The 26,048-nt window shown below is 39.9% G+C and overlaps 2 protein-coding genes across 4 annotated transcripts in view; one reads left to right on the forward strand and one right to left on the reverse strand.

The window, feature by feature from the left end:
• Nucleotides 1-2,677: 2,677 nt before the first annotated feature.
• Nucleotides 2,678-8,324, reverse strand: ino80c (INO80 complex subunit C). 3 transcript variants are annotated; one of them, XM_030750091.1, is made up of 5 exons: nucleotides 8,042-8,324; nucleotides 4,163-4,279; nucleotides 3,959-4,070; nucleotides 3,454-3,521; nucleotides 2,678-3,345 (listed from the first exon to the last, which is right to left on the reverse strand). In XM_030750091.1, the coding sequence occupies exons 1-5, from the start codon at nucleotides 8,219-8,221 to the stop codon at nucleotides 3,214-3,216; spliced, it is 609 nt and encodes a 202-aa protein (XP_030605951.1). In that variant the 5' UTR covers nucleotides 8,222-8,324; the 3' UTR covers nucleotides 2,678-3,213. The 3 variants fall into 3 exon arrangements, with proteins under 3 accessions (XP_030605951.1, XP_030605950.1, XP_030605952.1); XM_030750090.1 differs by having other exon boundaries at nucleotides 4,163-4,291; XM_030750092.1 differs by lacking the exon at nucleotides 4,163-4,279.
• Nucleotides 8,325-15,734: 7,410 nt separating this feature from the next.
• The window catches only part of galnt1 (UDP-N-acetyl-alpha-D-galactosamine:polypeptide N-acetylgalactosaminyltransferase 1), a 55,614-nt gene continuing 45,300 nt past the window's right edge, over nucleotides 15,735-26,048 (forward strand). Inside the window, exon 1 of the mRNA XM_030749971.1 lies at nucleotides 15,735-16,114. The gene's annotated coding sequence lies outside the window, so the exon portion shown is untranslated. The remainder of the gene's footprint in view (nucleotides 16,115-26,048) is intronic.

Below are 26,048 nucleotides of genomic sequence, written 5' to 3' on the forward strand. Positions count from 1 at the left end.
TCTGCTGTTCCAATAGGTCAAAAGCATGAAAGTTTCCCTGCTGACTCGGCAGGAGCTGAAGTTTGTCTATTGATCAGCCTACCAGAGCTGCTAGTCCATTTTTTTTTTTTTGACCTGACATTTGAGACTAGCGATCTTGAATTTGTCTTACATACTTTAGGATTGCAGATGAATAATGTAATATGACTGCTATCAACAGATTTTTTTTCCCTGTCTGTTGTGAAGAGCTTATCCATGTGTCCATATAGTTCAGAAGGCTCTTGCCTGAAAGTGAAGGCAGGAGCCATGACAGTTTGTGAAGCAAACCTGAACATACAACTATGTTTGTCCACTGAGGAGTTAAATGTCCCAAATGATGCTTTTCTTGCTGTATGTCCTTTTTCTACAGTCAGTAGATCCACTAACATAGGTGGAAAGTTGGCCTGTAAAAAACACCATGTGCTGGCATGTGAAATAAATGTGTATAGCGCAGAAACCATCTCAGCCACAGCAAGAAAAAAAAAAAAAGAAAAATGAAGACAAACTGGATGAAAACAGGTACTCTGTGACTTTAGATCACAAAGTGGCTCTCCACAGGGTAGCAGAAACTTTTAGAAAACTGCAGAAGTTCAGCAAGGGAGGCACTAGAAAACAAAATCGACGAAGGAGTCACTCATTGATTTCAGCTAAGCTGGTGTGTGTGTTCTCCGAAAACACACATTTTATGGAGTGCAGCAGGTGCCAAATCCTCCATCAAAGCAAGATGAGCCTTTTTATGCATATCACAATCAATTTCTTAATGACGGTTATTATATGATTGAGCTGCAGTCCTCAATTGCTTACATCCTTTGCCATGCCCATACTAAAATTAGTGATAATTATCATCAGCCTGTTTAAATCAGTGTGTTCGTGTTTATTATGGTTTAAAGTTAATTTTGAATTCTGTTTGTACTGCGTTCAATGTAAGCCTTCACTTTTACATGTGTTTATTAGCTGAACTATAGAAGAAGTATTTCTAATTTTTAATTATACTTTTCTTAAACTTGGATTTATGATGGTCTCTCAGTCGGTAGTGACTGTGATGCATGGAAAATAGTCAGAACAGTGGCTGAGTAAGTTCTCCTGCTGCAGTTCGACTTAATGAATCTGAGGCTTTGCTTAGAAATGGACACCCTGCTGTGACATCCATGACTCACCATGGGACACAGACGCCAAACACACTTAACAGAAAGAGCAGAGCTTTGGCGCACCCAGGTGGAAACAAGGTGTAACTGCAAAGGCAAGTACACCTGCCAAATTTCTCAGCCGCATAATTAAATTAAGGCACATATGGTGTTTGGTTTTTTTTGGTTTGTGTTTTTTTGTTTGTTTGTTTTTCTTTTGGATGAAGCAGACTCAGTTGTGCTGTAAATATTCATATGTAAGTCATGCAACAAAAGCCCCACATAACATGTTTGAAGGCTATATTAATTTTTATGAATCCTAGTCCTAAGGATAACCTAAATACAACATAATACTACTGTAGATTTTCTGGCATGGAAGCACAGCAAAGGTGGCCCAAAATGTAAATGCACACACGCATGCAGACACACTCCGTTGGGCTGTGTGCTTGGGTAGTAGAAAGCTCTGACGCTGTTCATTAATCACGGTGTTGAGGTTTTGATGCCACAGCAGGAACGGCTCATGGATAAACTATACTGCCTTCATCAGCTTCAGTCGAGTCCAGAGCTGGAAGAACACTCAGCCGTGAGTAAGACTAGACTTTTGCTGAAATACTAAAGGCTTATGTTTGCTTTTCTGGAACATGCCACCCAGTGCAATAGTGTTATTTGTGTTTTTAGAAGCTTTAATGCAACGATGGTTCTCTTATGAGAAATGACACATGAGGTTTTAGCTGAACATGCAGAACTGGGATCAGGTTATTGCTGTTTTGAAGTTTCTATTTGTTATTTGTTGTTAATAGCATGTCATGTTATCCTTCAGTGATAATAGATGGCTTATTATAGTGTATGAGTGTATATGTATTTTGTGGAAACAAAAATAAAAAGGAAGAATTGCAGGAAACTATTTAGATTGTTGCATCTGTATCACATCTCCACAGGTAGGTCTCATAGCTTAGTGGTTCTTATTATTTTCACATTTCCTTATTGTGCTGGTGAGTCTATATTTTTAGCATTTTCATAATAGGAATAATTCTCATGAGAAATAAAATGGACTTTATTCTTCAATTTTTTTTCTAAAGCACCATGAAATACACCATGAAAATGATTGTGGTTGCCTGCCAAATGTGATTCCTAACTCAGGTAGGAGGGTAAATTATACATAAAATGCTGCTGTTGAAATAAAACCTTGTGGAACCAATGCTGTATTTGTAAATGACACGTGAAATTAGGCCCGCCTGGTGTTTTGTGGTTTATAAAAACATTGATTACACCTAGTATTATATGCTTGTATGTGAGACACAGGGATGTACAACGGCAGGCGCAGATTTTTTTTGGCCTCGTCTCTCTTTGACTGCATAACTATCCAGCAAATTATTTCAGGTTGTCATAAAGTTAAAACCGACTTAAACAGATTTGAAGATGCAAATTTACACAAAAGGCATTTATGAAAGCATCGGTGGAAAAGAGACTCTTTGTACCAAATTCAAGCTAGTTTTAATAAGCACATAATAAAAGTAACTGAGTCGATGAAAAAGGAGAAGGAAAAAAAAAAAAAAAAAAAAATCAGGATTTTCACAAAGTGACATACAGAATCTTAAACCAGCTACTGTTACAGGAGTTAAATCATGTCAAACTCTGGCAGCAGGAAGGAGGGAGACGTAATGGGAAAATAATTTACATTTGAGGAAATGCATTTTAACAAATAGGCAGAAGCATATCCTGTTGCTCACATCTGAATGAACTTTCTGGCCCGCTGATGTATTCTTTGATGGTGTTACAATATAACATCCAGCTACTGACAAACATGCCTCATAAAAAGAATAAGCAATTTTACAACATGTTCTTTCTAAATGAAAGGAAAACCAGTTTTGTTTAATTTGTCACACAGTAACAATCAAATTGCAGCTTGCCTTGTTAATACCAACAGTGCAAACGCTTAGCTAAGGTCAGCTTTTGATCTCCAGCAATTGTCTAGACTGCGCTCTCTCCTGGCTGGCCTGACAGCTTCCTACGCTGACATGAGGTAAGTTCAGGTTTGAACCCGCTTCACCTTTCAAGCCTTGCTTGGCTGTCAGGGTACGATGCATGTTGCCTTTCGAAGGGCCAGATAGCCTGTAACAACATCAGTGGGCAGGAGACGGATGTAGGAGAACTCCTCAGAAGATGTGAAGCGCAGCTTTGTCTGAGGATCCGTGTAGTTTGCCTGAGGAAAGACAAGAGAGATTACTCAGTGTGTTCTTTGTACAAGACTTGGCGAAAGTAACGCTGTTCAAGTTCAAACACTTTTTTTTTAAGCAAACTGGTTACTCACAGGGAGTCCAGAGATGTCTGAGTATTTCTTGGCTGGTTTCAGGGATGGAGGAGCATCAATGCTGTAGTCTACAAACACAGAAGTCATAAGATGAACTACAAATCTGAAATCTATTACTATGGGCATTTCTTTACACATACAAGTGGCTTATAAATTCAGTCTCATCTTTAATGTGGCGGTTCTCAAACCACTGCATTAAAGATGAGAACTGCTGCAGGTGGGATGTGGAGCGCTGGAGCAAAATATGGAGCAAATCTTAGCTGGACAAAAAAAAAAAAAAAAAGGCTCTTTTTCCCCTATTTTTTTTTTTAAGTGGTGATATGTTCTTTTGCTTTAAAATGGCAAAACTATTTATTTGTATTTAAAATGTAATGTTTGTGCTTTACATTTTAAATTAAACAAACTTATTTTGCATTAATTTGTAAGAATTTTGAAAATGGAAATGGAGCTGGAATTATGTGCAGCTTACAAACCCACATGACCCAGGTTATAAGAAGAAACTCACAGTTGGGATCATTGAGCTTCCAGGGTAAGGTACGCTCCAAAGCCAGAATCTGTTTGAGATTCTTCCAGGTCCGGTTCTTTTTGCCTGCTGCTGCTCCGCCAATGCCTGAATGCTGCCAAGATTGAAAAAGAAAAAAAGGAGAATGAAAATTTAGAGAGCAAAGGAAGCAGATGAAGTTAGATTCACGCAGACGCATGCACTCACCATAAATGTGTGGTCTTTGAATGGTGGAGGCTTTACAGTGGACTCTGTGGTGCTGCTTGGACCGCTGTCTAATGATCCCACTGCCTTCACCTCAGCCACCATCTCTACTGTTGTCATCTGATGAGGCACCTCAGTTAGATATGCAGCACATTTGATTTTAAGTCTTACATCTTATGCATAAGTGGCTACAGTTGACTACACATAGTTTAAATTGAGAACTCAAACTCTTATGACAAGCACAATAGTTTACAATCATATCTGGGCATGGGGTAATATTGCAAAAGTGTAATATTTAAAAAAAAAAAGAAGAAAAAATATGTAGTTCACCAAAAAAAAAAAAAAACCTTAAGTAAAGCACTGTTCAGCGATGCCCTTTCTAGTACTAAAAATACATGCTACAAAAATGTATACTATGCATTTTTCTGCAAGTACAATATATACTGCTGTTTTATCCTGTAATGATTATTTATACTTTCTGAATGTTATGCATAACTTTTCTGCTGCTCTGCACATACCATCCCCTTGTGTGTCTGCGTGTTGTGTGTCTGCGTGTTTGTCCAGCCTAAAGGCCTTTTTTGGTTTGTTTTTAAATACTGAGCATTATAGACACAGTTGAATTGCATAATTATTACTGTAGATTTAATATAGCTCAATTTCTGAAACAGACAGTTTGGACAGATGGGACTTAATGAAAATACAAAGGGAATCCACAGCATCTGTTCTGTTTGTGAAAACTCAACTCTTTTTGAGGGGATTATCTTGGGAATGTCTTTATAAATTCATTTTTTACACACACACACACACACACACACACACACACACACACACACACACACACACACACACACACACACACACACACACACACACACACAACACAAAAAAAACTGTAGTTCAATGAGACTTGTTAAACACCAAATTGTGTAAACAATGTGATCCCTTTACTGTGATAAATTCAAATTTATGCCTTTCTGGGCCTTGAAGGCCCCATCTTATCTTAAAGAACTCATGGTATTGTATCACCCCAATTGAGCACTTCACTCTCAAACTGCTGGGTTACTTGTGGTTTCTCAGGCGTTTAAAAGAAGAATGGGAGGCAGAGTCTTCAGCTTTCAGGCCCCTCTTCTATGGAACCAGTTGCCAGTTTGGATTTGGGATACAGACACCATCTCTATTTTCAAGATTAAGCTTAAAACTTTCATTCTTGATAAAGCTTATAGTTAGGGCTGGATCAGGTGACCCTGAGCCATTCCTTAGTTATGCTGCTATAGGTCTAGGCTGCTGGGGGAGTTCCCATGATGCACTGAGTATTTATTTTTCATTCACCTCTTTTTCCTCTGTTTATACACCACTCTGCATTTAATCATTAGTTATTATTAATCTATGGCTATCTTCCACAGCGTGTCTTGTGACCTGTCTCCCTCCCCTCAGCCCCAACAGGTCACGGCAGATAACTGCCCCTCCCTGAGCCTGGTTCTGCTGAAGGTTTCTTCCCTTTAAACGGGAGTTTTTCCTTCCCACTGTCAGCAAGTGCTTGCTCATAGGGGATCATTTTCATTGTTGGGTTTGCTCTCTAATTATTGTAGGGTTTTTACCTTATAATATAAAGCACCTTGAAGTGACTGTCTGTTGTGATTTGGTGCAATATAAATAAACTGAATTGAACTGAATTACTAGAGATACACCAACTGACTGGCCAGGGACCAGAATTGGATAATTTCCATCATTCTCAGCCCTGACCAGCGATCAGGGCTGTCAGCCTCCCATATCTGTGAGTTGCGCGCGCACGCGCACGCACACACACACACACACACACACACACACACACACACACACACACAGCCACACACAGTAGGGTTTAATATTTTTCCCGAAAATGACATGAATCAAATCCCGGGAAATGACGAGCCATTTCCCGGGAATCCCGGGAAAAAGTTTATTTATTTTTTTATTTTAATTAGGCCTTCTGTAGCCTGTGTCGGCCTTAACCTATTGTGATATTGTAGAGGTAGCTTTCCAGCTATGTCCTGTTATGCCCAGTAGGGGGCAACGTCGGCTTGATTAACGCAATAAAACCTACATCTGGACATTTGAGTGCTCGAGCTATGCGGTGTTGTGTCGTTCCTCAACACTCCCTTAACAAATATAATTCGAATATTCCTCCATTGTACATGGAATTATACCAAGATATTTTACAACTGCTGGTGCAAAACAATACGGTTCATCTCCACACAGCATTGATAAAGGCTCAGCCACGCTGTCGTGGCGACATCTGTTGCGCTATATCTCCACCAGTGGAACGCTGTAACAGTCATTGAAAAGTTAACTACCGTACTACACTATAATATGACATAACACAGGGCCTTGAGTAATGCACTACGACTTGGTCATTGCCATTCTGGCAACAGCAAATTTATAACACCGTGTCTGAGGGTTAAAGTAGGTTCGCTGTGAATCGTCTATTGAAAAACTGGCCAATCCTTATAGCCTAAAAAATATACATTTTACTCAACTCCATTTAAAAAGCAAAATATGTTAAAGCAATCTATTTCATGATAATTTCTTCACACATTAGGCCCGTATCCTAATTCATGATTGTTAGTAAGCGGCTGCAAACGAGGAAAAGAAACACTCGAAGTTAAACAGATATTTCTTTATTGTTCAGGGCAGGCATATTTTATAGGCTATATAATGCAATATAACAATATATAATAATATAAAATTATATAATACAAAATACCTTAGGGTAAACACATTGCCTACGATTTCAACAAATTAAAGAGGAAAAAAGTACAACTGTGTAATACCTCTATTAAAACGCTTTAGATGAAGGCTGAAGCCTTAAACGGAGGCTGAACGTGCCTGAAATGAAGAGTAATGCTTTTCGCATTAAACGAACCCTTCTCTCAATATTTCCTTAAATTTAACATTCTGAAGCTTTCTTTTCTTTCTGAAAGTCAAATCGACGCGCGCGACTTTTTTCCCGGTTTCCCGTCTAACGTTTCCCGGGAAACGGGAAATGGTTCTGATCGCATTTCCCGGGAATCCCGGATCCCGGGATTAAACCCTAACACACAGCCACATTCTGACACAAAGTTCGCCAAAGGGGAGGGGGGCAGTAGGGAGGAACTGGTGTGAAAACCTTTGTAACAACAAACCAAATTACACACTTAAACATGGACATTTTACAAACGCTAACAAAGCTAAAGCATCCAGAGCTCAGAGCCAGCCACAATCCAGCAGCCTCGGTATGAGCAAACGGTCAAAGCAGGCACTGTATAAGGAAATTTATGAAAAACAGTGAAAAGGGTTGATGCCCTATTGTAGGTGAAGTTCTAAACATGCTGGAGAATGATCCAAGCGCGTTGGTTTTGTTAAATAAATCTGCTGCACCTGGGTGTACAGCAGCTCATTTTCAGTTCATTATTTCTACCCGTTTCCAGCAGCAGAGGTATTTTCAGTCGTGTGAGAGAAAATCATGTAACTTCCTGCGGTTTGGGGGGGGACTGTAAACTTTAATTTCTTTTATTATGAAAATAATATTACGCATTGACGAAAAGTCTGTTTTTACTTGGATATTGTTGTCAGTTACAGTTTTTAGAAAGAAAATCGGAATTGGGGCATCTCTACTTTTTACACTTAATGCGGCGGTGTTTCAGTGATGGACGCTGATGGTAAACAGGGAATTGGCGTGTTTGCTACGATTTTTTTGAATTTCTGATATCATTTTTGTTGATTCTTTACTTGTTGGTGCGAGATTATGTACGAAAGACTAAAAAAGATGTTGCATTTACGAGGAAGGGGGACCTGTGTGCTAATTAGAATGCAACATACCTGAGGCAGATACTGACTCGTTACTGCAGCTCGGTTAGGTTTTACCTGTGTCTGAGTTGCTGCCGGTGTTGCCGCCGGCTGCCCTTTCTTCTTCTTGCTGCTGCTCCCGGCGGACTGCTGAGCGGCAGAAACCGCCGGACTGCCGGGACGTTTCTTCCCACGAAAAGCTACGGAGCTCGCGACTGTCAGCGGAGTCTTGACGATTATGGGGATCTGAGAGGCCATGTGTGGTGATTCCGAAGCAAAGGAGCTGTAATATATAATTTTAAATGCAAATTTCTGCCTCGGTACTTAGCGTTAGCCATCCACCATCCTGACTGTAAACAGCGTGTCACCCGGATGTAGAGTGGTTTCATTTCCGTTTTTTTAAGTCGCGAAAGAGTTCAAATTAATATTTGTTAAAATAATAGCAGACTAAATTAACTAATAATTGTAAATACAAAAAAAAAGAATGACTATTAATACAATCAAGTTAAAATATATGTATATCTTTCTTAGCCCATAAGGTCTTTTTTCATAGCTCCAGTACTGTAATCATAATGTTGTCTTCTTTTCATTTTTTTGTACGCCAGATTCAAGGGGCAGGGATGCTAAATGCTAAAATAGTAAAACGTTTTCTTTACATAGTAATAGAGTGGGAGGAGGTGGAGTGGAGAACGTTACTAGAACTGTTCTTCATTGTGAGCCTACATTTTTTTTTTGTAACAGACACTTTTTATTCATCAGAGGAGCCAGAGGACCAGTAATTTTTGCAGCATCCTTGTTCTTTTCAGTAATGTAGTTGTGCAAAATTTTCCCAGTTTGGGACATCGGCTTGTTTTCCCAGATGCTTTAAAGTTTCCCGCCTTTATTTATGTTGCTGATGTTTTATGTATTTTTGTTTGTTCTCCCGAAAGCCTGTGATCGAAAAATGTTTGCCTTCTCGGAGTACAACCATTGAATATAAGGTCACTGGTGATCCAGAAGCGCTCACTGAAAAGCGTGATCTCTGAGGTAAGAATGTGCATTACTTGAAATGATGAGGGGGTTCCCGCACAATCAACAGCGACGTTCATAAGATGGAAGAATGACAGTGTCCCTTTTGCTGGGCCTGAATTTGGTTACCCCTTACTCTGATCAACCTTCCATATACAAGCAGATTTTATTATGACAACACTGGTGCTGACACTGAGGGGAGAGGCAGATTCCACCAAGGAGAGTAAACTGTTGATTTTATGGTCACATGCTGACACCAAGGGGCAATGTAGTGTGGCCACTCTTCTGTATGAATACTACACGACAAAAGAATTTGAGTCTTATACACCACACCACACACCAGCTCCTTATTGTATCAAAAGTATGATGTTCCAGGGTTCACTCCACCCAAACTGTAAAAGTGAGAATGACATCACCACCTCACCCATCAAACTCTTTTATAATAAAAAATTCCAATTCAATAATCACTTGTCCTGATTATAATAGAAAGGATGATGAATCATCAAATAAAATTTCTCATCTACTGAAAGAGTGGGATGGATGGATGGATGGATGGATGGATGGATGGATGGATGGATGGATGGATGGATGGATGGATGGATGGATGGATGGATGGATGGAAACTCTGTTAAACCTGTAAGTAAAAGTCTGCCTATTTTCTAAGATCGCAAAAATGATAATGTGGAACTTGTTGGGCCTGAATTTGGTTGCACTTGCTGTGTAATATGGGCTTTCTATATATTCAAATTAATTCCTTTGAAGGATTTTAAAATATTGCTTATTATTATTTGACTCAATATTAAAATATGCAGAAGCAAATTACTATGGTGGAGATTTTATTGCTATACAGTACAGTTGTTATCACAGAGGGACTGCAGCCTGTTGTGTCACTGGATCATTTAGTTTGGTCAGAAAAGTTCTTGATGTCCCATATAAGGTATATATATATATATATATATATATATATATATATATATATATATATATATATATATATATATATATATATATATATATATATATATATATATATATATATTTAAAAAATCTTTAGGTTGATATTTTAAGGTATCCTGTTGTCTAACCAAGAAGCCAACAAATGAAATAATATAATGGTTAATAATATAACTTTATTGTTAGACTTGACACTACTAAATCAATACCGTTGATATCATTGTAAGTGATGGGGAAAATAATCCTATCAGTGGAACTTTGCTGCCACCATGTGTTTTTCAGTAGGTTCTGCACACAGAAAGCTGGAGGTAAACTGGTCATAAAACTGGAGGTAAATACAATGACCAGGTGTCCCACTATATGTGGGACTGCACAGAATCATTATCCATTGTACCCGCTCAATATACTGAGGCAATGACACTCATTTTGATCATCTCTAGCTTACAAAAACAAACTTATGAATCTTTACTGAAACCCAAAGACTATTACACAACACACAACAGTGCAGAAATAAAAATAGAACAGGGGGATATACAAATGTACAAAGACTATTACCTAAAACCTTTCAAACAAACTTAGCATTCCAGTTATGCTTACTGTGGTTATTTAGTGAGAGAGTTGGGAAAATTGCACTCAAATGAAATGCAGAACATTTGCTGAACCTTTAAACTTAAAGTTTTGTTGTTTCTTTTTTTGAAGTTAGAGATTTTTAGACTAGCTCTCAGCAATAGTAACATGTCCTACATTGTATCACATAAAAATACTCTCTGCCCCACATTCAGTTTGCTGAAATCTGGTCACCCGATTTGAGGAAAGTTTCTGTTTGAGCTTCTCAGTGGACTCAAATAATACCAGGGCTGCACATATTTACAGTGAGTTTTCTGTGACCTTGATACATTTGACTTTCCAACGGGCTTTGATTACGCTACATGCCCATCATCTTTCCAGTCAGTTTTTTTTTTTTTTTTAATTTTCCAGACAATGTCTGTACAAATTTCAGTCAACCATATTTCTTATTTTCTTAAAGAAATACCTTGTAACAAAAAGTATTTCCTGCCATAAGATTAGATGAACTGTAGAAATAGGCTTTCTGTTATTTCTTGAGAAACTCATAGTGCTGCTGGTATAACGTTTTCTTTCCTGCAAAGATTTCTGCAGCAGCTTACACCCTCTTATCTTGAGTTCATAAGGTTCTGTCCTGCTATCTGCTCTCATTCTACAAATTGCATACAAACATCTAAGCTGATTTCTGTACAGATTATCGGGCATCCCGGTCATGGTATGTCCAGAAAGGCTAAGCCAACCGCAACTGCTTTAGATCTTCAAGCTATCTAAGTCCATTTGCCCTTATCATATAATGTGGTTTCCAGGCATTCTGACTCTTGAAATGAAGCACTACCTGCTTTCAACCCCTGACACAGTATCCCACAAGAAAGAAAATAAATCTATGCAACGATTCCTTCTCATACGTTTCATGACCACTCACATTTGCCTAACCATGTGAGCATGATCAAATACTAATAACAGTTTCTACTGAACAGTCAAGGACACAATTTGAACAAACCCATTAAAGTCTGGAAGTGAAAGCATATCGCTATATGCATAGTCCTTCTGGGGGAGGAGACGGGCATTTTGATCACTGCATCAATCTTATTTACTTCACCTGATGGTGGTTTTAATCATGTGACTGTTCAGTGTGTGTCTGCAGGCTGAGCTGGAATCCAGTGGTTGATCAAAGTGTTATGCCGTGCCTTGGGAGGTACATGCTTGTGCTCTTGTCATTCAGTCACTGTTTCACACAAACACCTTTGAGGGGGAAGTGCCTCTAGCAAATCCATCACTCTGCGCTGGCCCACCAGGGAAGAACCTGTCAGCATTTAGCCAGCTTACACGACAAAGATCTACCACATCCAAATTCAACCGAGTGCCCTCTGAGCTGCTGGGGAGACCTTGATGAACTCATGGTAGTGTGTATGTGGAGATGTATTTTAGACACACACAGGAAGACTGCTGCTCAGCTACTTTGCTTTCCTCGTCCTCGCTGTGACTGGAGGACGGCGCTCACCAGGGAAATGCTGATTCAGAAGAAGGTCTTTCCAAATGCCTCATTCATTTTTCAGTAGTGGGATACTGCTGCTGCCAGCTACATCAATAAAGTATATCTAGAGACTCTACTTAAGCTCAATTGCAAACATATATGAATGTTTTATGGTTCAAGTTATGAGATGTAGCTGTGGGGCACTGGACCTGTACAACCCACTTCTAATGAGCACATCACCTACTGTATTGGTCAGACGGTCGTCTGGAGCAGCAGGGCAGAACCAGCAACATCAAAGTAAAAGATTTTGCACCAGCTGTCAAGCGTACAGCCTAAACACACCTGGGTGCCACACAGAGTTCTTCTGTTCAACAAGGAGAGCTGTTTTGTGTCACGCTCAAGTATCCTGTTGCTAAAGAGGGGGGAAAAAAAGAAAGATAAAAAGCATTTTCTCAGTAAAGTGGACTTTTCAGTTGAAAAACATGTATACCTGCTGCGAGGAGTATAATTTCAAAGCACATTATGTAAACTAGTGGTTTAGTTCTCTGCTCTAGTGGCTCTGTGTGGTATGGGAGGCAAACCTGTGAGCCACAGCCTGAAGCAAAACTTATTGATCTGTGTAAGCAGGCCATTGACTGGTGCTGGATGTGTGTCAATGCCTCTAATGGGAATGGATAGCCTTCCTGTGTGTGAGTGCAAGCAGGACTGTGTGTCTGGGCTGCCTGTATCCTTCCTAGCTTATGGGCATTTGCATGTCTCAGATGATGAAGCAAAGAAAATATACAGAATGGGGGTGGTAACCATCATAACATCCACAAGATCATTGGCACCCTGTTTCAGAATTAAGCGTAGGTTTTGGGTTAAGTTCACATCTATAGCTTTTAATGGGTTTTTACCATTTGGCATACGCAAATGGAAATCTTATAATAGAAGAGCTCTAAGGCCACGATGTCTGTTCAGGATGTGGTAAAAATACAACCTATCCCTACCCTTAAATGGGCCAGTGGATAAAAAACATTTGCAATAGTCAAAGCATATGCAAAATCTCCCAGTGTTGATTATGCTGTCACACGAAACATTAGTAAGTTAGCAGAGCAGACACCACCTTCCTTTCTTACTCCAAGTTTTGAGTTTTAAAAAAGGTTGTTTTGTTTTTGTTGCATCCTGAGCTGATTCACGTTATTTATTGCAAATGTAAGATATAATTGTAGACAAGAAGAAAAAAAAAAAACAAGGTTGTGAGAACTTTTTGCAAATGTGTGATGACTAACACAAGATGGCAAGCTTGTCCGGGGTAAATGCAAATAGGTTGAGTGTGTATGCGTGCGTGTGTGTGTGTGTGTGTGTGTGTGTGTGTGTGTGTGTGTGTGTCTGTGTGTCTGTGTGTGTGTGTGTCTCACATATTTAATCATTCACCGTGCTCAGTGCTGCTTTCTGAATACACCGTGCATGTCCTGACCTAGAAGTGCAGCTGTATTGCTATTCACATCTCATCAAATCGAGGCAGAGTGTTTTCTGTCTGTGCAGGTAGAGCGATGACTCATAAAAATGAGACACGGCTCCTCACTGACTTCATTAAGGCCAACAGGAGTTTGGCACTGGTGCTGACACAAACCAATTTGCATGTGCAACCCTGAGAAAGTGGCCCAACACCATATCTTACACAACACATATTGACCGCAGTGCATCTTTCAAAATTACACCCATGTATGCATTGCCAATCAGAAACAGAATTTACCATTGCAGGCAATGTGAGGGCAATAAATTGATATGAGTTGAAGAAAATGAACTCACTGAGGCAGGCAGCTAGCACTGCCCACCACTGGAAACGGTGTGAGCACTCCCAACTGCTTCTGGTAATAAATTGTGACAAAAAAAGGTTATGCTTGCAGTCAAGACATCTAAACACTCCCTTGATGGAGCAGGTAATGGTGAGCAATACTGCTGACGTCTTATTTAAAGCTTCTTGTAACTATGCGTATCCCATTTGCCATAAACAGTTTTGCCAGAAAAGAAGAGCCAATTCACCTTTCTCGACTTTTCCTTCTTTTTCTGTCCAGTTTTTATCCTCAGTATATAGCAATACACGAAAAGCCATTACCCGTTTCTGAGGTCTCATTGGCTTCACGGTATGTGTGCAAGTAGTGGCCTATAAAAACAAGCTGCGGTAGCCCTCTGTCATATTGACTTATAAGTGCTTCCCATAGGTTCAGCAGCACTTTGGTGTTTATTTCTATATATTCAAATATAACAGTATATTTTATGACAAAAAGGCCAAGAAATATGATTAAAATGGAAAAATAAAATAAATTGTTTTTAACAGATGTTTCCCAGTTTATATTAATATGACCCTGCATCCTTAAGACACTATTAACTAATTACCTGATAACAATCTGGAAGCAGTTTATATATATATATATATATATATATATATATATATACTTCATTAGGTACACCTTGCTTGCTTGTACCTGGTTGGACCCCCTTTTGCCTTCAGAACTGTTGTAATTCTTCATGGCACAGATTCAAAAAGGTGCTGGAAACATTCCTGTGTGATAGCATCACACAGTTGCTGCAGATCTGTTGGCTGCACATCAATGATGCCAATCTCCCGTTTCACCACATCTCAAAGGTGCTCTGTTGGATTGGGATCTGGTGACTATGGAGGCCATTTGATTACAGTGAACTCATTGTCATGTTCCAGAAACCATTTTGAGATGATTTGAGCTTTGACACGGCTCATTATCCTGCTGGAAGCAGCCATCAGAAGATGGGTACACTGTGGTCATAAAGGGATGGACATTGTGTTAAAAGCAATGCTCAGTGTTACTGAAGGCCAAGGAAATATTGCCTACATCATTACCATTGCCCTTCTCCTCTGACCTCTGGCATCAACAAGGCATTTTCACCCAGAGAGCTGCCGCTCACTGGATATTTTCTCTTTTTCAGACCGTTCTCTGTAAACCCTAGAGATGGTTGTGTGGCAAAATCCCAGAAGAACAACAGTTTCTGAAACACTCAGACCAGCCTGTCTGGCACCAAGTACCGTGGCGTGTTCAGCGTCACTTAAATCACTTAATTTTCTGAACTTTCAACAAAGCTTTAGTTAAAAAAAAGAAAAAAGGCACTTCTGGTGTTTTTGCATGTCTTGAATTTGCATGGCTTATTAAATGTAAATTAACCCATGCAGCACATTAAAAGATTAAAGAGCTTATACTGCTGCACTAGCAGCTATAACAACAAATAAGACATGTTATTAACGGCGCAAAGTTTCAAAATGTATTTTCCCTCCCATGATGACACAAGGTTTTTCTTCCTTTGGTTAAAACAGGATGAAATCCATGGCTTTCAGATTTACAGATACTCAATACTTTCTAACTGCTGACTTAGACGTTTATTTCTGAGATACTGACATTTGCTCACTGACTGATCTGACTTTGGGTTTTTATTATTATTATTATTATTATTATTATTAGGACGTGTATAATTTTTGTTTAATAATAAATCACTCTGTCACACGAGCTCCAAATGTACAATTCACACTTTCAAGTAAATTTCAATCCATCAAATTCTGCGTAAATAAATATAAGTGATACATGAACTGACTCGCTCTCTTCTTTTTTTTTTTGGACTATAGGGATGGGATCAATTACAGTATTTCTTCCGGGTTGTGATAGTCGAAGGAGTGATGAGCAGTGATGCTGCCTGTGTTTGCTCCGCACATCAGCAGCCCAGCGCCTTTCTCTCTCTCTCTCCCTCTCTCTCTCTCTCTCACAGACACACACAGACCCAGGCAGAGGTTGCACGTCCGCTCGGGGAGAGAGCTCACACCGCATAGCGCTACAGCCGCCTGACACCGACAGTCATACCCCACACTCATGTCAAATGGACGTCTCCTCTGTTCACGCCTTTTGACACTGGAAGGTGCTCTCGTAGCTACACGAGAAACCCCTCATCCCCCGGCTTGTTTTCTTAGGTAACTGTTTTTTTCTCGACGACACAGAGAGCCATACTCCTTCCTCCATCGTTAGCTCGCTAAGCTAGCTAGCCCGCTAACTTAGCAGTGATACTTTGTACCGAGTCGGTGTCAGTTTTGGTGCCTGCGGGACTCTTGCGCCACGGCGGCGGATTGAGGTGACCCATCACTCTAGGTAAGGTGAAAATACTTGTTTAAAAAAAACAGCAACATTGCAGTAACTGTTTTTCCCCGGTCACATAGTCATTTTGGAGGGTTGTTTCTGCCAAGTGATCCCCCCCCCCCCCCCCCCGTTATCGGTAGCAGACCGCCGCTATGGCAAAGGGGCTTGTTGACAGAAGCAGCCAAGCAACAGGGATGTGATGCGACTCACCCTTTAACGCGCAGATTGTCGCGTTGCTTTCAGGTTAATTAACTGGTAGATGCTGCTCTACAACCACACCGAAACACGCCGAGTGAAGGGAAAGCTTCTTCTGTAATAACGATGCTCTAAACACTTTTTTCCTTTAGCCATCCCGCGTTAGCGATCAACCTTGACTATTGATCTGTAGCGAGAATGGGCCACTGCCAGGGTCAGTACTATCGCACACTTGCCGCATTTGACTGCAGCGAGTTTTTCCTAACGGTCAGTTCAAATGAGTGATATAGTTATCAGATGCCCTGCCTCCACTGTGAACTCACTCAAAGAGATGAAAAGGCTGCCTGCGTTTAAAGTAGAGCATAATGGTTACAATGGAGTGTGTGCATTTAGTCTTCCTTTTGCTCGTTTCCTCCTTTCTGAGCATTTTAGTAGTTCATTGTTACATCACAGCCCGAAAAGATGAGCTGTACACCCGGAATTTAACCTGTGATTGCTGTGTTGTTGTGCCTCCTGTGCCTAATAGAGGTCAAACGATTTTATGTTTGTTTTTTGTTTGTTTTTTTTTGTTTGTTTGTTTGGGGGGGGGCGTTTTGGACTGCAGATTTGAATAGAGGTTAGTCATATTTAATGTAACCTAATCACAAAAAGGTCTTTTAAAGGGTTACTTAAAACATGTGGGGCCTGATGTGTGTGTGTATATGAGTGAGTGAAAGAAGAGAGAATGAGTGTGTGAGTGAGCAGGCATTAACAATGCAAAGAAAATGGATCCACTATCAATCCTGCAAGAGTCGGCAGCTGCACAGCAGAGCCAATGAAGATGTAGGATTGACAGAGAACCAATTAAATTAATCTGTCATGTTCCTTAAAGGAAGAGAAAAGAGCAAGCATGTATTATTTATCCTCTGTGTGTGTGTGTGTGTGTGTGTGTGTGTGTGTGTGTGTGTGTGTGTGTGTGTGTGTGTGTGTTTGACTGTAAGAGTGCAGCAGGAGAATATGGTGTGTGTTGCTTGAGGGAAGCTGTGCTGTACCTTGTTCACTACCTGTAGCAGCGGTCCCATGGTACAGGCGAGCTTAAGGCTTTGATCATTTTTAACAGGAATATCTGTGTGGGGCCACTGAGCTACCAAAAAAATAAAAGGAACTAACCTGACCATATAGTGGTTGCTCCCTTGAAATCTATACAGGAAGTTAAAGTTCTCATAACTCATAACTGGGGTTGTATTTGTCTCATGTTGAGGATCTTTGCCTCAGAGCTGGATATCTGAACTCAGCCTTGTGTTAAGGCATGACTGACCAGCTCTGAAAGGAAATGAATCATGTTCCTCATTTCAAGGCCGTGGAGTCGGCATGATGTGTTTCCTGCTCTGCGTTGTGTTGACTGTGCACTCAGGCCGCAGCAGATGTGCATCCGTGTGTGTGTTGCCATATTTGTCATGGCTGATTTGAGACTGTTTCAAACTAGGAACATTTTGGTCAAACTCTGGAATATAGCAAAATCAGGTTTTGTGTATTGTGAAGTGAATGAAATAAGCTGAGGAGAGGGGAGAGAAAAAAAGTGTGTGGTTAAGTACATCACTGTGGTTTTAAGTCATATAGAAAGTATGAATAAGTAATGGGTTGTGCTTGTTTTCACTGTGTAATGGGACTGCAGGTGGTTACAGTCATTACAAAAAAGAATGTTTTTTTTACAAAAACATATAAATTATAAGGGACAATAACACCCAAAATGTCTTATCTTTTTTTTAAATCATGGTCAGAAATTAGTAGCTCATGTTTTCTTGACTTTGCTGTTGAGTAAATAATATGCAAACTAAAGTAGAAAATCACTGCTGCCCTGTTTGTGCATTTATTGGTGTTCGTCATCGAGCGTGGCTGTGGTGCATTTATTGCTCCGAGCTGCTCTGGAACAATAGCTCTATTCTGACCCGCGTCTCCGGAGGGAGGCAGCAGCATTCGGAGACCCTGGCGCTCTGTGTGCCAGCAAAGCTTGGTTTGGGATTGGGTTTCCACAGCCACCTGGAGCTCAGAGCACAGGAATGCCATTGTTCCTACTTCCAGACTATGACTGGATCGGACACACATGCACATAAACAGACACATGCAAGAGGAGCTCATACCCCCCCCAAAAAAAACAAACAAACAAAAAACAAAAAAAACGGGTCACCCTGCTTTGTTACATAGCTACTGCTCATGTGCTTACATAGCCACCAAGACCTGGCAGTAGCAGCAGAGCTTTAAGCTTATGTGAGTACATTAAATATCTGCGAGCAAAATTTATTGCAGTTCTACTTTTTGTGCATTGTTCATCTTGCTTACCACCTAACATAGGCCTGTGAAGTAGGTGAGAAGTATTTAATAAAGTGTAACTAGAACTGAAGAAATTGCCCAGTTAATCATTTAGTTATTGCTTCTCACAAGCAAAGTTGGCAGTCATTTTGCCCGCAACGGCAAAATTCGGATTGCTGTTTCTCGAGCGTGTGTAATTGGCAGCCAATTCTGTGTCGTCTTTGTATCTATTTATTCTAATTAAATATTAAGATTTGCTGCATTGGTTAGACAAAGACGAGACGTCACCTCAAGGACGTTGAAACGAGCATTTTTCAGGGTTTTGTCATTTTTCCACTAAAAACAGTAAGTCATTTAAATATGGATAATGAAGCTAACCGTTTACTTGCAAGAACATGAAAAAAAAAACCTGTGACATTGTGAATACATTTTAAATCATATGGATGCATATTGTCATAGACAAAAGCAATTGGCGGCGACACATTTCGTGGTATCTGTTCTAGCTTGTTAAATGTCACTTTTACTTTCTTTAATGGAATCTTGCTCTCACATGAAAAAGACTGCGCAAACATCAGCTGTCAGTGCATGAGCTGATTACTGCCTGCTTACCAACCAGCTACTCTGCTAAGATGGGTTTTGTTGTTAATAATGTTGTCTGATCACTCTCACATCAGACAGAATTATCTCTACCCTCTGAAGCAGTTGGTTCTAGCATTGGCAGTGCAGCTGAGAGCTAATTTTCTTGTCACACAGTAGAGTTTCCATAAATTGTAATAACATTACCAACTTGCAGATATTATGTTATATATTAACGTATGTAAAATGTTTGCTTTGTGTAGTGAAACAATTTTTTTTTTTTTTGTGCTGCCAAAAATGTAAATTTATTTATTAGAAAGAATTACAAAATGCAGAAAAATCAACTTAATCAAGGGAACGGATCCAAACATCTGGACCAAAGCTATATTAAATCAGCTGTTCTACTCAAAAGAGCCAGCCCAGATTAAGTGTAGCCCTTATAAAAACTTGCTCCGGAAGTTGGCAGTTAGTTTAGCTAGATCAGATAGCAGAGACCTAAATGGCTGATCTTCAGACAAGTGAGAGAAGCTGAAAACAGAGAGGGACGAGAAGGCGAGCGAGTAGGACATTGGCAGCATTTAGCAGTTTTTTTTTTTTCCTGTCTCTCAGACCTCTAGGGTTTAAGCAGACAAGTTTAGTTTTGTGTGTGTGTGCATGCGCGTGTGGGTGTGTGAATGTGTGCGCTTGGCTATATGTGTGTGTCCTCCGGCTCTCCAGTGGGTCACTTTAGGGATAGAGTTGCATAGAAGTGGGTCAGCCAATGCCACCAGGGAGTCTTGCCAGCTCCTTGCTCCTATTCAGGGTTGAACCAACTCAAGGCCAACACATACTGTAAGTGTGTGCGTTCAGTATATGCATACATTGTTTCTGAGAATTAAATGTCGGTGTGAAAATCACACAGTTCACACTCAGTGATCTTTGCTGTCTCCAAGTCATTGACCCAACATGTTCCTTCCTTGTTCGCTGTACTTTGACTCCTCATAAACAGCTTTGGTGGAAGCAGTGTAACTGTGAAGGCAAAAAGAGCAGCGAGTCTATATATATGGTGCAGTATGTTTAAACTGCATGTAGGACCTCTACAGATGATTCAGAGCCTGTCACAACCAGAGTGTCTCAGCTGGATGGACACAGTGTTTCTGGTGGCTTAATGATAAGGAAATAGGATTTAACCCAGCATTCAGCAGAGGTTTATTTCAACTCCTATCTGCAGTCTCTTGTTTTCTGCATTGGCTCTCCTCTGACAAGGAATTAATGGTCTATTTTTGTTCTGAGTTTAGTTGCATATATACATCTTCATGAAGTAATACCAAAAAACAAATATTTGCGTAGATGAAGAGTTTATTTTGTTGCATTTTGTCAGGAGCCAGCCATGACTTCTATGAAATACAAATACAAAAGCTAGTAATCCGCATCAAATGATGCTCAGTGTCATCGAGTGTGGGGAAAGTGGGGGTTTTTTTTCTGTTCTGTGTTTTCCCCACAAGATACTGTAGAAAGCCTCGCAAATACTACAAACATCCTAACAGGCAGCGTCTCAGTGTAAGAGCTTTTCAAATAATGTATTTAAGCACAATGTGACCATGTGCTGTGTAAATAGGTTAATGGGTGTGGTGAACTCGTAAATTATGACCTGCCAGCTCTGCAGTTTCGCTCGCTGCATGGTTTGTTTCAGTTCATTGAGTCTGCTGTACAGTTTACAACTTATTTATTTAGTTTTGTTGCTGTTTTTCAGCTGCAACCTTTAGTCAGTTAATTGATAAGTCAATTTAGAGTCAGTTTAACTAATTTTTATTTATTCAGAATTTTTTTTTCAGATAAACATTCTAAACATTTACGCATGTATTTGCTAAATATAATAATAAAAATCTGTAATTTTCTAGTTTGATGTGTTTGCAAAAAATAAAATTTAATATTATTATTATTATTAGTAGTAGTAGTAGTAGTAGTACACAGCAGCTACAAAATGAAAAGTACTCCTAACACAAAATGGCAAACTGAAAAAAGGCTGGTCAACACATACAGCTAAAAAGCCAGAGGCTTCTCTGTTACATGGTGATGAACAAAAATGAGACTGAATGTTGAAAGATATTTACCAAGTAGGCAGACACACTTTCCACATGGATGCTATTGCTGTTTCATATCTGCTGCACGCATGAGGAACTGCTTGCAAGTTTGCCATACACATCAACTTATTTTAAAGCATGATGATATGTCTATGTTGCGGCTATAGTTCCCCTCACGTGGAGAAAAGAGGAAGCTGGAATAATGTGGCTGGAACAAACACGTTAGTTTTGGGGGATATAAGCATTTATTAATTTAAATAAAGTTTGCCAACTTTAACAACTAATGACAAGTACTGTTAATCTTCGATGGTGGAGTTTACTGCATGGGGAAAGTACAAAGCTTTAAAAGTCACCTTGAAAGTCTCAGTAGAGTGGAGTAATACAGCATGCAGCAGCCCAGCCTAGTCACGTTGAGTAACACTATACGTTGTTATCAGCTTTGCTCCGACAATTCCCCTCTTTGTAAAAGTGTCCTGTTCATGTGTGTCCGTATCTTGCTTAAAGCATCTGTTTCACTCTGAGATACTACTGCCAGAAGTAGTTTCCATGGTGACAGTAGTGCTCCTTGCCCCCCCCCCCCCCCCCCCCCCCCCTTCTTCCTTGCTCACCATAGGAAGAAGTAGAGTATGTTCCATTACTGCTGACTCATGGAGAAACAGTAGTGTGGTCCATAATTAGACAGGCACGTCTCTTCACTGTCTGGCTTGGAACCAGTTTGTGTCCCTTTTAATATTTTTCACTCTGTTTGTGTTTATTCAGCTTTCAGAGTTGTTTGTTTTGTTAGACTTTCTTGCCAAGGGAATTTTCTAGACAATTCTCCTACTTGTTTTGACTGATTATCTTGTTAAAGTTAGAAAAAGATTTCTGTAAATTTGGTTTAAAAAAAAAAAAAAGTGGAGCATAAACTGATGTATCACAACCATATAAAGCTGTCAGCCTTAACTTACAAAGCTGGCAATAGTTTTTATTCTGTTTATAGAGTGAATATGATATGTATGCCTATTTTTCCCAGTAGGCACTTTACAAATTACAAATATAAAATAGACACCACCATTATATAAGCGACGTCTTTCATGAGACACAAGTTAAACAAACAATGCTAATTTTTTAGTCTATGGAGTGTTTATTTATTTTTCTTTGTTTTGCCTTATGTTTTTGTTTTTTTCCATGCAAAATTCCTCCAGAGGCTTGAAAAGTTAATTTAATTTGCGGGATTTACTCCTAGTGTTAAGTCTAGAGGAAGGGAGAGCCAGTGACAGAAATACTTCTGTGCATGTGCAGAGAAATTCAAAAGAAATACTAGTGCAAACCTGAAAGCTAGAACTCGTGCTTCAAGGTGCTTTTCAGGCTCCCGTATAGGGTTGTCAAAAATAAAATTAAAAATTAAAAAAAAAATCTGCCAAATCAAACATGCAATTATCCACTGAGGCGACCCCTTGTGAGTAAGGGAGCAGCTGTAAGTAGCTGCTTCTCCTATCAGACTAGATACTCATTTGCAGCAGTATTGATTCCAGCAGTGCCATCTTCACCTGCTTCAGTTGACACACTACTTCACACAGCACTGCTGCAGATAGGCAAGCACTCCAACCCCTGCCCTCACTGGCAGATGAACACGTGAACGATAGTTGACGTTCACAACACTGAACAACAGGAACAGGAATTTCAAGAGGTCACTAAAGCTTCAATTTCAACGCCATTGAAGTATTAAGCAGGTATCATAGATGTTAACCTGGCTGGCACATACATTAACATTAGCTTTTTAACTGATAGCAATTTTCTGATAGACACAAACACAGCTCATGAGCTGGTGTACTTCTAATGCTGGGCAGATTGTGTCAGGAATGCATCTGCACAGTCATGTTGTAGTGGCCTTGGTGTACATTACACTGGGGAGTCACTAAACCCTTGCTCCATGCTCAAGCATTGTCTCATTGAAATGTTCTGTAATCCAAAAACATCCAAAAAAAACCCAAAAAACTAGCTCATAGCATCTTCAGACATCTTTATAGTGCTGAAATTAGCCAGGGAGAAAATCTGTGTTACAGTCATGACACCCACAGCTGATGAGCTCAAAATGAAAATTGACTGAGAAAATAATTGACTGCTTCCAAGAGCCCAGCAGAAGTGTGTGTGTGTATGATTGATACTCAAGATACCATATTTCATGTTTTATGTACATCAGAGAAAAGGCTTCAGATGTCTTGTCCGCTTATAATCAGGGTACTATATTAGAGCAAAATATGCCTTAAGATAGCTCTCAATTTAAGCACGAGTATTTTGCGTGTGCACGGTAGCCTAGCTAAGTTGTGCTTAATTGACCTCTATGGGGATATTTGTTTTCTGCATTTGATCCAGCCTCACTGTTCAGAAGCAGCTGGCAGCTACAGTGCACTGTACAGAGAGTAACTCCATTTATGTAGTCTCGGTAGTGCCTCTTGGTCTGTAGAATTGGCTATAGTAGTGCCTTTTTATACCTGGATGACAGCTCTTAATGAGTCTTTGTTCACAGAGCTTTGAACAGTTAAAAGAAGGACCTTGTAATGGAAAAAGTCACCTGCCTTAGATTATGCTGATTAAAAGCTTTTAGCAACCAGTGGAAAAAAAAAATCACTTATCTCACACCCTGTGTGGGTAAAGAGGTTAAACTTTGGCTTTGAGAGTTAAACAACAAAATGCATATTGGTAACTGATAACAGATGGATTGCCAGTGACTGCAGTTATATAACATGATTAGTTCATATTTTAATTTCACTGCAGAAATGCAGATTACAAACATAAATTGGAATTGGCTGCCAAATATGCTTGCTGTTTCAGTGTTGTATAGTTAATTGCTGAGGAATCTTTCCAAAACTCTGGGGTTTTCTCTGTGTGCCTGTATATCTTGTGTAATGACAGGAGGGGGATATAATATTTGCTTCATGGCAAATAAATATGGTAATATGAGACCTGAGGCAAACTGTTTGGTGGCAATAAAAAAAAAAAAGCTCAAATGCTTTTGCTTTTTGAACATTTAGCTGCTAATTCTCATCATTTTTGCCTGTAGGCTGATGTTTGTCTAGTCCAAATTATTCAAGGGCAGCACAGGTAGTAAAAAGGAAAGATAAATAAACAAAGCCAGGCTAATGCTGGTGTTCTTATTCATTTCATTATTTAGATGTTCTTAACACCACTGAGAGTAAATTGTGTAAATTATGTAAGTATTTTCTTAACTTAGCTTCCACAGCTTTCCACAAACAGACACTACACTGTCAAAGGTTTCGAGGTTATATAGATCATTAATTAATGCAAGTATAACTAAAGGTAAATCATAAATGGAAATCTAAGTGTAGGTTACTGGTAATAGAGAGAAGCAGAGGGTGGGCAGAAAGGACAGACCCTGCTGCGGAAGCTCTGTGCTCTGTCTTAGCTATGTGATAGAGTACGCTATCTTCCCAGGGCTCACCCTCACGAAGGTAGAGCTCTGCCCTCTGCACACACATACACACAACTATCCATCTCTCGCTCTTATCTAGTGTGTGCATGTGTGTGGGTCTGTGTGTTTTTGTTTTTTAGGTCTCTTAGTAAACTTGTTCTGACCCGGTCACACTGATAGTCATATCAACAGTTAGTCTAGGCTGATGGTCTGCAGAACAACTCATCCATTGTTTTGTTTTTTTCTCCCCAGTGTGTGTGTGTGTGTGTGGGTGTGTGTGTGTGTGTGTGTGTGTGTGTGTGTGGGGGGGGGGGGGGGGGGGGGGGGGGATCAGGATCAGAAATTGCATTTCTGCCAGCTACAAATGTCAGATGCACTGTGCTCGTGTATCTTGGGAATGTTTGTTGCATGTGCTGCAGTGTAATCTGCCACAGGCTCGGATGTGGGTCACTGTGGCTGCAGCTCCACAGGCCAGAGAGAGACAGCAACTTCTGTACTTGCTGCACATGGGCTAGCCTGACTAAAATGTATTTCCCAACAGTTCAAAGGAAAACAAGAACCAAGCTGCACTTGAGATTTTCTTTTTCACATAGCCTCAAGCAAAATGTTTTGGTATTTTCAATTGTTCAAGCCTTTTTCTATATGTTTACATGAGCAAAAGTGTTACACGTGGGCACCTAAATTTCTGTGTGGTAGATCTTATAAGAATAGAGTCTACAGAGGCATACCGAGGTAGAAATAGAGTTCAAAATCTACATGACTTCTTAATTTAGTTAGATATGAAAGAGGATGGCCAGATTAGGCATGCCTGCAGCTCATAGTGGATTTCACCTGAAGTAATTAAGCCAAAGTTATTGCTGAACCTTTAGAATCCACAGTGAAACTTATTGGAGGTTATGTAGTGTGACGAGATGTGTGCGGGTGGGTGGAGGGGCTATTGACCTCATGACAGAGCTGGTTAAATGAAGTATTGATACTACTAGCTTTGTTAGCATGTGTGTATGTCTGCAGAGCTGTATGTGTTTATTCAGATATTTACAGTGATGGGTTGTGCATTTTGCAGCAGCCAATTGGCTGTAGAGTGTCATAGATCAAGCAACTTGAGCTGGCCCAGTGGTGTTGAATTTATTCGAAGATTATGAGAACAAATCATGCAAACAGACAGGCAGGTTAGACAAGGCTGCCGATTGCCAATCATGGATAACAGCGAATAGAGAATGTCTTTGTTAAAAAGTTGCTCTAATGGTATTTTCATTTTATTCTGTAAAATGTTTGCTTTTTGTTCCAGCCTGAGGTAACAGATACTGCAACCTACATCTTTACAACACAGCATTGTTATCAATTTAGCAACATTTTCACATCCTTTCACCCTTTTTTCCAAATAGCACCTAGTGACAAATCTGTGGACAGT

Source organism: Archocentrus centrarchus, chromosome 16 (genome assembly GCF_007364275.1).
Source record: "Archocentrus centrarchus isolate MPI-CPG fArcCen1 chromosome 16, fArcCen1, whole genome shotgun sequence".
In the NCBI taxonomy this organism is placed as follows: domain Eukaryota; kingdom Metazoa; phylum Chordata; class Actinopteri; order Cichliformes; family Cichlidae; genus Archocentrus; species Archocentrus centrarchus.

What these genes read in the sequence shown, in the direction of transcription:
- ino80c (XM_030750090.1), bottom strand. Translation starts at nt 8,221, where the DNA reads ATGGCCTCTCAGATCCCCATAATCGTCAAGACTCCGCTGACAGTCGCG. An exon ending in GAAGCTCAATGATCCCAACT is followed by an intron (nt 3,522 to 3,958) that starts GTGAGTTTCTTC and finishes CTGTGTTTGTAG; the next exon opens with ACTACAGCATTGATGCTCCT. An exon ending in CAGACATCTCTGGACTCCCT is followed by an intron (nt 3,346 to 3,453) that starts GTGAGTAACCAG and finishes GTCTTTCCTCAG; the next exon opens with GCAAACTACACGGATCCTCA.